The sequence below is a fragment of the Mesitornis unicolor genome, unplaced genomic scaffold (genome assembly GCF_000695765.1).
Source record: "Mesitornis unicolor isolate BGI_N332 unplaced genomic scaffold, ASM69576v1 scaffold18480, whole genome shotgun sequence".
NCBI lineage: Eukaryota > Metazoa > Chordata > Aves > Mesitornithiformes > Mesitornithidae > Mesitornis > Mesitornis unicolor.
In genome coordinates this window covers 15,074-27,902 of record NW_010159161.1, presented here as the reverse complement: position 1 = coordinate 27,902, position 12,829 = coordinate 15,074, and the positions used below count along the sequence as shown (strand labels likewise).

General features: G+C 39.4%; 1 protein-coding gene across 1 annotated transcript; it reads left to right on the top strand.

Moving 5' to 3' along the window:
* The first annotated feature begins 2,361 nt into the window (after window positions 1-2,361).
* On the top strand, window positions 2,362-8,175 carry CLEC3A (C-type lectin domain family 3, member A). The gene is made up of 3 exons (XM_010185778.1): window positions 2,362-2,533; window positions 4,639-4,719; window positions 7,480-8,175. The coding sequence occupies exons 1-3, from the start codon at window positions 2,419-2,421 to the stop codon at window positions 7,869-7,871; spliced, it is 588 nt and encodes a 195-aa protein (XP_010184080.1). The 5' UTR covers window positions 2,362-2,418; the 3' UTR covers window positions 7,872-8,175.
* Window positions 8,176-12,829: the final 4,654 nt, after the last annotated feature.

Sequence of the window (12,829 nt, the reverse complement as noted above, 5' to 3'; positions counted from 1 at the left end):
CTTCTGGTCTCTCACAGTAGCTGTAAGAACAGCCTTGTGATTCAGACTTCAGGAGTGAAGTCCAGCTGAGCTACTCCCAGACTAGTAAAATGCTCAAAGAGACTACTGAACCAGAGGGATGAAGCTTTCAAAACATATTTTCAGTCTGTTCTTGAAAGGACATAACATGGCATACTCCAAAAAGCACAGGTTTTTACTCAGGCTCTTGGCCAAGAACTCTCAGAATACCAAATCTGTGTTTTCTTTATACCTCCATTTCTAGTGAGTTGTGTGCTTGCCTCAGTAGAGTACAAATCTTTTTCTGTCAGACTCATTTCACAGAAAGAAAAGCAAGCCTGTATTGAAAAACTCAAGTTCCTAGGAGCAGGAACAAATACATTCTAGTACTGAGTTCTTCAACACACACACTAAAATGCTTGCTGACCCCAGCTGCTGATTCTGCCTCTCTCAGAGCCTGTGGGACAGCTAAGCTCCATGTGAGGCAGCTCCAGGGGTTTACAGCTCCCTTACCAAGGTAACCCCGAATTAGCACTGGTTTAATACTTCAGGCTACAAGCTGCAGTGGTTCAGGATCAGCTTCATGTGCAATTCTACATCCTCTGTGAAGGGACCAAGTTAAAAAACAAACTGGGGGCACTTACTGATTCAGCCGTCTGCCCTTAATTAACTTACATTGATGCCCTAGTATTGCTGGGATAAAATATGGATCGACCCTGAACCTAAGGTTTGTTCTAAATGACAGATTAAATCTTGAACTAGACCCTTGCAAAGCTCCTTGCTTTCCTCTCTGACAGCTCACATTTCAGTCTCTGGTGTGCTATTTGGAATGACAACCCTTTCCACACTTAACTAGGTACTGAAATGTGCAGCTGTGTGAGTGATTTGCTAGACAGCCCTGGGTGGGTCGGACCCTGTAGTAACCAGCTCTGGTGTGCTATGCTCTGTAATAGCACTAAGGGCCTAGCGCTGTTGATCATGAGGTTTCCCTACGCAATGTATCATACTTCACCATTTTGAAGCAGTACCACTGAAATGAAATTTTATCATATCAGGATGCATTTATGAAAAGTTTATTAACTAACAATTAATAGCTGCTTACTAGTAATAAATTATTAGAATACAGATAGTTGTTTAAAGGTATCCAAAACAGATGGCGTAGGTGTATTTTACATTATAAGTACTGAAGTGTTTTTAGACTCTATGTGGAGGTTGGAAAAAGCCAGTATGCATTCATGTAGTATAACAGCATGTTCCTAAATCTCAGCTTTCATTTAATAACATAATAAGTCTCTTGCTGTTACAATTCTGAAAAAATCTGGCAATGTGAGCAGAATGTAACCAAGACAGAGACAGCAGCGAGATGTCTGGAACAACAGCTCTGAGAGGCACGAACTGCGCCTGCCAGCAGCCCATCATCCAATGATGACTTCAGTGTCAACATTTTAAACAAACTCTCTCTTACTGAAAGGAAAAGGGAAAAAAAAAAGTGTGACAATTTCATTTAGCCACCAAAATCAGTGAGAGGTTCTACTACTTACAGCAATCCCAATTAAAAGACAGTCCCACAAAACTCAACAGAGCTCAAGGGCAAATGAAAGACATCCAAATGCAGAGAGCTCTCCAGAGTCCAGAGAGACACAGTCCTACTTTGAACATTGTGTGCTTCACTGAGAGCAGCATCTCTTCCTCTGAACATACAGTCAGGACTTGAGAACCTTTGGAAGAGTATCACTACCTTATATTTCCCTGACTAGTACCTGCTGGTAGCACATCCTGTTCTTAATCAGAAATACAGTCATATCTATTAGGTATTTATTAACTCTTCATGAATTAATAAATGCACTCCTCACATGTTGTGATCTTAGATATGTGTGTGTGTAGCTGCAATGTTTGCATTTACTCAGGAGTGAGTAAATTATTTTTGTGTTTAATTGTAAATAAGATCATGACCATTGTCATGACTGAGCCAGCTTGGGTTAGAGCCATGCTGGGCAAGCCCGTTATAATTGTAGAAATCTTTTGGCTACCCCTCCTTTAGGCTGGCATCGCACAAGATATTTTTGAGCATCCATCTGCTTTTCCATACATCTTGGCTTCAAAGTTAAAATGGAGATATGGCGCTCATTAGTGGCAGTTAGCACACCGTTCAGTGCTGGTGCAGCCTCTGTTAAAGCAGCCTGTCCCAGCTGAACTCAAAACGGAAATAGGAATTTCAGATGAGATGTGAGAACAAGGGGGTGCCTTATGCTGCAGCCAGCCTAAGTATTAAACACATTTTGTAAGCAAGGAGTACAGCCAACCCTACCACTACACTTGTATAAAACTGACTTCAGTCCCTACTGAGATGTGTCTATATGACTTGCTCTCATAGCTGCTAAAGAGAATCTCTTGAAGTTTCTTAAGTTCCTTAGAAGAGGCATGGCACAAACTGGACTTACTATTTTTCTCCTCATAAGCATACTACTGCTGGATCAGACCATCAGTGAGGCTTCCAAACTCAAAGCCAGGAAGCACAGCAAACGCAGAGTGAGAGGTACTGGAGTGTATCTGGGAGGAGGGATAGAAGCTTATAGAGTGTGAAGGTTCACTATGTACCTAAATAACATTTCATGAACCAGAAACTAACATTATGTAAATTCTTATTAACAAAGGACAGTTGAGTCCATATTATATCTGTCTTTAAAATGTTTTAATGTGAGTTAGCAAAACCAAAAATAAGGTGGCAGGATGAGTTATGGAAAATAGAGCTGTATAACAGTTGTAAAGATGTGACTCTGTTATGCCTATTCATCTCTGTTGACATTATTTTGGACTCAAAGGTACAGCTGAGAGGGCTCTGGCCACTCATTCTTAGTTACATAGTTACATTGACTAAGATCAGAATACTGGAAATTCATGTACATATGGTGGAAAAGAGCAGAATAAAATATTCAGCCTCCAAAGGTTATTATTCAGATATCTGTACCATTTTCTAATATTTACAGAATGTCTATATAGTATTTGTGAAATATAAGTTTACTTGTGTGAAAAGTATGGTGAAATGGCAAGTCAAACTAATGAAAAAGAATTAGCAGAAAAAGATAAAACATAAATTCCCAGAGCAAAGCTTACAGAGCAAATACAAAATCGCTGAATGTTGTTTGGAAATGTCTGTATTTAAGTTAAATTTAATTTAAAGACTTATTTCTAACAAGAAAGGGTATGATGAAGGTTACACTAATGGCAATATTTAAACTTCTAGTCAATGAAAAAAATCACAGCCCTGTTAAAGCCGTTGTACAACATGATTATGCTATTCTGGAGCTGTAGTTACGTATACTTCCTTCTCCTTTTGAATCTTTCTAGTTCTTATCTTGGTGTCCTAAGGACAGGTTGCGTATACATTTGTTTTATCAACACATCTGCCTGTCAATCTTCCAATACTTTTGAACAATTTGGCAGAAGAATGGAGCATCTGGGGATGCTTCCCAATATTTTATAAAATTCAGACTGAGGGTTTAATAAAAAAATAAATCTGCATTAATGTCCCACTATGAAGAGGTTGCACCAGGAGCTCGGCTTGTTCTGCGTTATGCCTCTTTTGGAGCAGACAGGGGACACTGAAAGGCTCCTGTGAACTGGGAGTCACAGAGAGAAGCATGGACTGGGGAACTGGGAGTAATGGACAGCTGGGGTTATCCCCACAGGCAGGAGGGAATATGGAGAAGAGCTGAGCTCTCTGGGGTGCAGCTGGAGGATTAGGTGATGTAACATGATCTGTAGGAACTGTGGTTTTGTTAGTTCTGTTACTTGTGAAAGATCTTATTTATTCCTCATGTTCATTACTGTGGTTTCTGGAAGGTCTGTATTGTGATTGTAATCTTGTGCAATGGAAAAATGCCTGCTCGTTGTTTGATGGTGGTGGATTATTATAATGACTAAGAAAAATGAATGGAAAAGATGACCTGAAAATGGAATTATGTGCAAATTAGCTTCTTTTCTTGTCCCACTATCTTGTTGGTGCTTTTGTAAGTGTTATAAAAATGATGATTCAGACCGACTTTGCGTGATTTAAGACACCAGTCTCTCTCTGTACCAACAGAGGGAGGAAGGGTTTTCCTAAGGAGGGAAAATTGCATCTTAGCAAGCTTGTCTGCGTACGTTCAGACTATGAAGTTGGATTATATTAGCTGTTCCTCACTGTGTTAAAACAAGAGTTGTGTGAAACTTTTATGCTCACAGGAATAACATTTCTTTGAATAAACACGATTTGTGTTCTGCTCTTCTTTGTAAGTCATATAGACACACCATGGTGTACAGGTTCAAAAATAAATTGGCAAATTTTGCTGTAAATTAGATACTGACATGCTAAATAGTCATTAGCTGCAACAATGCATGGTTTTGAAACAGTTACTAGGATACAGTCCAACTGAAATGAGATTTAAACTATGAGGGTGAAAGGTAAAGGTGGGTTCGTCCTGGTTTATGTAGGAACCTTACAGGAATCCTTTAATTAAGGGAAAATCTTCAAAAGCAATCAAAACATACCTCAGCAATGCAGAAACACATGCTATTTTGAAACAAGTTTTTAACGTACAATTTTTAAAATATTTTTTTGCTTGTTGACCTATTCATTTCTCTGTATTTCTTTTATTTAAGAAAAAGATGACCTAAAGACCCAGATTGACAAATTGTGGAGAGAAGTAAATGCTCTGAAAGAAATGCAAGCACTTCAGACAGGTAAAGCACTGATCAATGGCCTTCCAAAGTTGTCACTGCCTTTCCTCTGTCCTTCACTCCCATCCTTCTCTTTAATGGGATTTGTGACTGGGAAATACAGCTCCTGAAGAGCATGGTATGCCGTAACTGTATTGGTGAGATAGATGTTGCAGGAAGCATTCAGGTAAAATCGAGTCTGAACTAATGGAACACAAGTGATGATTCTTCACTAGAAGCAAGAATTAATCTGGAGCAAGAACTGCTTTTGTCTTTGCTATGCCCAACCTCAAGCTGTGATTTTAGGTACAATTAAACAAAGAACACAATGAGGGTTGCTGAGTTTGAGAGGTTAGATGGTCAAGGAGTTATGTCCCCAGCTTTGATATGAACCTGGGCTAACAAAAATATTCATGGGAAAGGCTGAGAATACTCCCAAAAGGAACCTAAAGGAATGAGCCTTTTTAAAGTGTGCAGTTTGCGACATTCAAATGTGAATGTTGCCATAAAACTTAAAGGTAATACCCACTGAGTTCAGAAATATCCCAAATCAATGTGCTGAGTCCTTTAAGTATTTAAATAGCCAGATGGAAATTTCCAAACAAAATAAGAAGTGTAAACGCATATGCACCTACTAGACAGTTGTGCTTTTTCACAGCTGTTGACACAATACTTGGCATTCAAACATGGACAGGAGGACATTACAGAGGAAATTACATCATTCAGATGAAACAGAACACATTTTCCTTAGGGATAGTAATATCTAGGTTGTCCTGGTTTATGCCTTGGGTTACATAGAGGTTTTTGAGCTTCACAAAATATTTTTATTTTAAATAAAAGACTTTTGGAGTTTCTTAAAAGAGGGAGTCTGTGCTAGACAAGTAACTCTTGTTTAAAAGTGGTTCTTGTATTGCTTCCAGAAGGAGCTCGAGAGTGAGCATGCAGTGGCTTAGAAATTAAACCAGAGCCAGGAGTTTTTCTATCCTCAAAACTTATTTTGAGCTATATTCTAAATTCAGAACCCACACTGTTCAACTGGGTTCCAAATTTGGCAGAGAGATTTATCACCCCTCTAGCTCTGACTGCGTTTATTAATGACCTTATGATACTTGAAAAAAGGAGCTGCTTTTTTAGCTTATGGACATTTCCAAGACACATATTTCAATCTGATTTCTTCTTTTGCTTGAATTTTCTAAGTCTCATTTCTGCATACTGTGAAATATTACCACATGCCATTTAACTGCATACTTTCTCCCTAAAGAGGGAGAGTCTTCATCATTACTGCAGCATTATTAAGGTAGATAAGGTCTCTCTCATCTTTCCCATGAATATAATTATGTTAAATAATTCAATGTTTAGCAAATATCTTCATTACTTTTCTTTGGCCATTAGCAGTTGGAAAGGATAAAATTTGAAGGATAAGCCCAAATATAAGATGATGACCCTGAAAACACAGATAAGGAATTCAATGAATACTACAACTGGAAATACTAGAGAACTGAAACATATAGGATATGGTCCAAAGTGGATTTCCATATCATGTTGATCAGATATATAATTACTCTTTTACGAGAACAGATGACAGGAATTAAAAACAGATTATAGAAAACATCAGGACATAAGATGCTCATATTATTTCACAACATATTTCTAATATAAATACAAGATGAGTTTAAGCAATAATGAAATAATCTGGAAGTAGTCACATGCAGGATTCTGAAAATAATTGTTACAGGAGTTTATTCAAGGCCGTTATGACCTTCTTCACATTTCTGCTTTAGGAGAGCTGGAGAGCAAAGTTTAAGGACTCGCTCCTGTAAGCCTGCCCTCACAGACCCTGGGCTGGAACTCTGACAGAGGTTCTGCAAGGCAATTCCGCTTAGAGCAGATGCCAAATTAATGTTCTAGTACATCTGGGCTTTACATCAAGACTTCCTTGGTATGTTCCAGTAACTCTAAAAGCAAACAGATTTGTAAATGCAAATGTTTAGAGTATTTGGTTTAGATTGTCATGCAAGCTCAGTAACAAGTGTACACTTTTTTTAAAGTGTTTATAGATTTAAGTCACTTTACCTCATTTGAATTTAGTATGTGAAGGGATAGACTTTACTGGAAAAAACAGAAACTAAGAACTAAAGAGGTGAATACTTACTCTTTTGCAGGTGACAATATACTTTTCTCCATCATCCAGAGATTTGCACTATGAATTTCAAATCAACATTTTTCTGTTGAGCAGGAGATACACAGGCAACAGCCCTGGGTTAGATTTTAGCATTCTTAAGCAGCAAAATAAAACAATTCTTGAGAGAATTACATTGCTGGAGGGAATCTGGGGCCCAAGACCATGCCTCAAGTTTATCAGTATATACATGGTAAAGATTTTTCAAAATACTTCATAGCGTCAAGATCACAGCTATGGCTGTCCTTCCTCTTAAGTATCTCTGGAGCAGCTACATGAGCATGCTCTGCTTTTGGCCATCTCTTGTAGTCCAAGGTGCTTTGCAGAATGCCTGTGAGCACTGTTCAGACTTCCCAAAGGCACACTAACATGCTGGCTGCCTACAAGGTTCTACGTGAACAGGAGGAATAGCAGGAAAGTCTAACCTTAACTGCTCCTTTCATGCTTAACTGCTCCTAGTCCGTGGAGCAAAGAGCCTTTCTCTTTCCGAGGGACTTGTCTGCTTAATCCCCAACATACCTTTAGAAAATTATCATTTTAGGAAGCATTATTCAAAGCTATCACCCAAACTTTTACTGAACATTCAAACCTATGTCTATTCACAGTCTGTCTTCGTGGGACAAAGGCCCATAAGAAGTGCTACCTCATATCAGAAGGCACCAAACATTTTCATGAAGCCAACGAAGACTGCATAGCCAAGGGAGGGACGTTGGCTATCCCAAGAAACAACGATGAAACAAACACTCTTTGTGATTATGGCAAGAAAAGCATGCCTAGAGTGTCTGAGTTTTGGTTGGGTGTCACTGACATGATAAATGAAGGGAAATTTGTTGATGTCAATGGCATGACTCTACAGTACTTCAATTGGGATCGCGCCCAACCAAATGGGGGGAAGCGTGAAAACTGTGTCTTTTTTTCTCAGTCGTCACAAGGCAAGTGGGTGGATGAAGTCTGCCGTACTGCCAAAAGATATATTTGTGAATTTCTGATCCCATAATTACATATACAAATGACCATGACCATGTTTTTGGTTATTAACATGCAGTTTTGCTTGTTAGTATCCCCTCCCACTTAGACAGTGGCGAGTTAAAAATATCCATCACCTGCATTTCTCTTTCCTGAAACAAAAGTTTTCTCTATTAACTTATTTTCTACTCAGATGCTAAAAGTGTTATGTTTAGCAAGTGCTCTCATTATGTACAGGAATATGTATTATGTTTTTACCTACATTGTATCATGTATTGGCATATCATTGCATCCTGATGTTCGGGTTGCTGTAATTCACCTTCTGTTTCTGTACTTTGTATCTCCATGGTAGCAAAGTATTTACTTGAACTCAGAGCTCTAGCAAATTTATTTAAAGTTTACAAAAGATTCCTGTATGGTGACATGTGCCAATATAAGGTGTAGGGATCCTTTCTGTTCCAGTGCTTAAAAGGGACTTTGGAGTTATGTGAGCTCCTCTGAAAAATAACCCTCATCCTTTCAGAATTTAACAGGATGGATCTGTGACCAAGAGTTTTACCTATGGGTTAAGAAAGCCAAATGAAACAGGAAAATCTGATGTTAATTTTTAAAATACATGGAGTTAAAAGTGATACATCGCTAGAAAATGGGGGAAGTAGCTATTCTAAAACATCGTTTAGTCTAAACATGTTAGCTTCTAAATGCCTCAATTATGGTTAAATATTAGAATGTCATTTGGAAATCTCCATAGAAGAAACCAACCCGGGACTAGATCATACTTCTACTGTGTAATGCCTTAATAAGATGTGCAAAAGCCTTCTCTCCTGCAGGATCAGAAAGAAGCTTTATAATTCAGACAGCGACACTGCCCAAAACCACAAGTAGAGAGGAATGGTCCCATTTCTGGGCACAGCATCACTGCTCATTCACCTCTCCACACGGCAGGCAGCACACCTGATTGGCACAAAGGAGTGGGGCCAAACAGCAGCTCATTTCGCTACATGCAAATTTTCCCAATTTAACACCTGACGTTTGAAAATGAAGTAAAATGTACCGGTTATTTTTTGCTATTCTTAACCTCACAATAGAGATTTGCCTTCATGTTATAAACTGCATTTTCTCTCTTGTGTAAAGGAATTCCATTTAGTTACTTAAATATATTGCTGCTTGGAGGCTAATTCCTGCTTTTTCTCTTTTAGTTGTGCAGGATTTTCTTAAATTATGCAATAAATTTGGTATTTAATTGTAGTGGTATTTTTAACAGTTTATTCTTCTATGTGAAGGCCTTCCTTTCCTAGTGCTTTTCTTGAGGATTTGAAACAAGTACTGTCTTTAGGCATATTATACTTTTTCTATACTAGTGGACCTACATGTCACAGGACAAAGTTTGGATCCCTATTTGCCTAAGTGCTGTACAAGATGCAATCATTCAATGCACCACTGTAATGTGGTGTAATTAATATAATTTCCTAGCACTTAATGTATTTGTAAAATAAGTCTGATTCTGAATTATCTTAATTAGCTCCTCAGGAGCAAGAAGTCCCCAGATACCTCCAATCTTCTTTCAAAATCTACCAACCTTTACTAAAGTTGTGAAGCAATATTCGTTTTACCTACATTTTAACATGATTAAAGGTCTGCAGTAATTTCTTACGGCTTCTTTACATCTGGCTTGTCTGAAACAGGTCAGTATCTCAGCAAATCCCTGGAGTAGCAGTCAGATTGAAAATTCACCACAAACTCAAGAGCTGTTTAGCCAAAAACTATCAAACTTGCAGAAGTTTATAAACTTACGTCCTATTCAATCTATTTCAGCCAAGCTTCTGAAGTAGTACACAGACATTGAAAACAGTTGTAAATATTATTGGTGGACGTATATCATACAGTGGATACAGATACCAGAGAGAGAAATAACTACTCATTTAGCAGTGATTTACTTCACAAAGGCAAACTCCACCAAACAGAAATCAGTAACCAATTTGAAGATTTCCATCAGAATGCTAGTTAAGAAATAACACAGAGAGATGTAAAGTAACTACAAAAAATGATAGAGAAAAACTCAGGTGGATGGAGTTGGGAAAGAGCTGGTAGGGGGATAAAAAATTCCTCCAGAAAGGGCCATAATGGATGCAGAACAGACAGAAAATGAAGTAGGAACACAGCAGGGAGGCAAACTTTGTTTTGTCAAACTAACTGCCACTAACTTTCCTCTCAATGACTGAACGTGCCTGTGCAAAGTGAGCTCAGAGTGAGGATGAGTATTTGCTGCCTGATGAGCCTGCTCTGACCCACTGCTGTGCCAGTTCTTGTCCCCAGACCTTCCCTTCCTCCTGACAATTTGTAGGATTGCACATCTTCAGCATTCAAGCAGACCATAGAATCATAGAATAGAATCATAGAATGTGTTGAGTTGGGAAGGACCTTTAAAGATCATCTAGTCCAAAACCCTGCAGTAAGCAGGGACACTGTTAGTAAATCAGGTTGCTCAGAGGCCCATCAAGCCTGACCTTGAGTATCTCCAGGGATGGGACTTCCACTGCCTTTCTAGGCAACCTGTGCCAGTGATCTACCACCCTCCTATTGAAGAACTTTTTCCTAATATCCAACCTTAATCTACCCTTTTCTAGTTTAAAACCATCGCCCCTTGTCTTATTGCTACATGACTTTGTAAACACAGAATCACAGAATGTTAGGAATTGGAAGGGACCTCAAAAGATCATCTAGTCCAGCCTGCCGGCCAGAGCAGGATCACCTGTACCACCTGTACTGTAAATAGTTCTTTCCTAGCTTTCTTAAAGGCACCTTTCAGGTATTGGAAGGTCGCTTCCCCCGGAGTCTTCTCTTCTCCAGGCTGAACAACCCCAACTCTCTCAGCCTGTCTTCGTAGGAGAGGTGCTCCAGCCCTGTGATCATCTTTGTGGCCATCGTCTGGACCCACTCCAGCACTTCAATGTCCTTCTTGTGTTGGGGACTCCAAAGCTGAATACAGTGCTCCAGGTGAGGTCTCACCAGAGCAGAGTAGAAGGGCAGAATCACCTCCCTCGACCTGCTGGCCACACTTCTTTTGATGCAGTCCAGGATGCAGTTGGCCTTCTGGCCAACATTGGTGGCTCATGTCCAGCTTCTCATCTACTAGTACCCCCAAGTCCTTTTCCTCAGGGCTGCTTTCCAGCACATCAGTCACCCATCAGATGAGGCTCCCTTCTCTGCCCTAGTCTCCTGCAATTAGTTCCTGAAATCCTCTGAGGTTTCCTGAATTTTCCCTTCAAATTTCAACTCGGGGTTCCTCATCTCTGCAAAAGTCACACAAAACTGTGCAGCAGGCACCTCTGCTCCCCCACACATGAATGTTTGCAGCTGGCAAAAGGGATATAAGAACCAGGAGTTTCACTTGTGATTCCCAAGACTTAACAGTCCTGGTTAAATTACAGTCCCCATTAAGTGCAGCTAGGGTATACTGCTCTGCAGATGGGTGCTGTATCATGGAGTGAGCAGTCACATAGTGATTTCCCATTTGAACACCAGATAGTCATCACGGTTGAGCTAGGAATTGCGTGGGCAACTGAGAATTCCACAGGGCACAAGACAGAAACTTTCATAGATATTACAGCAAAACCAACCACAGAAAAAGCTCCAACACTCACATCTAGTGGTATAAGAGGAGAATACAGAATTTATAAAGTTTGAAGCACCGTTTAAATGCAACTGCTGTAACAAATACTGCTTCTAGTTCCTTCCAATTGCTAGCTAAAGGAAAAAGCTCCACTGTAACATGTATGAACATCTAGAGTATGCATGCAAGAAAATACAAAATTTTTTAAAGATTTTCAATTATTATTATTAGACTAATTTTCAAAAGTTCTTGATGTTCAGCTGCTAAGCTTACATTCTTTTCCTTTTTTTCAGTGACAAGTATTAGTAAGTTTTCATTTTAAGCAGAAAAAAAAGTTGTTTTTTTTAAACTCAAAGACTGTTTCATGGACTCTATCTTGACAGACAAAGCAGTCATTATGAAAAAAACCTCAGGAACGATGCCCTGATGATATGATACAAGAACATAGAAAAACCTAAAACCACTCCTTGCATTGCAACATTACAGTAGGTTAAAATAATACATTATTTTCTCCCCACTTCATAAGTTATATCTGTACTCCTACCTTGCATTCAATGTAGAAGCAAAGAACCTCAGCTAGAGCTTCTGCTCATATTTAAGCTCAGCACACACTTATTAGGATACATTAAGCACCCATCCTCACTTGAATGCTTAGCTTTCAGTGAAAAGTTCTCAGCTGTGCTTGAGATAAGGGTTGTCTGATGGGTTAATGTGCACTGTGGTTTTCAGCAGCAGAAGCTTTAAAAATGGAAAATAGTCAAATGTTTACTAAATAAAACTGTCTGGAAATCCGTTAAAATGTTGGAAAACGGTTTCAAATTTCAGCTTTCTAGGTCTTAATCTCCAGTTTAAGCCTTCCTCTGGAGTCAAGCCATCTCTACAGACCACAGAAATGGCTGAGCTATCAGGAAAGCTGTATTCCGCTATAGGGGTATTTATAAAAGGAGATAGTTTTCTTGTATCAGACTCCAAGATAGGGTTCAGAGGATGTAATTCTAGAAAAAAACTTCTGGATCCCAACTGGAAGCACTTTTCTGTGCTCAGCAGACAAGGCATATGTGTACCCAAGTGAGATCAAAGCCTTCAGCAGCAGTTGGATTAGCCCACCTGGAGCAAGCAGGAGGCTGCTGAGCACAGGACACAGGTGGGGGTTGCGTGCACGTTCACCACTTGTACACAAAAAGCCTGTTTACTTGCATTACAGGCATGTGGCTGCCTGCCTTGCAGCCTCTCTGAGGAGAAATGTGCTATGCAGAACAAAAGTGCTGTAGGGGTTTTGCTGTGCCTCATTGGAATGGTGTGAGAATTTTCTTGTTACCACAAGCCTTGTCCCTCCACCTTTGGAAAGAGGCAAACGATCTGCTTCAAGGAGTCCC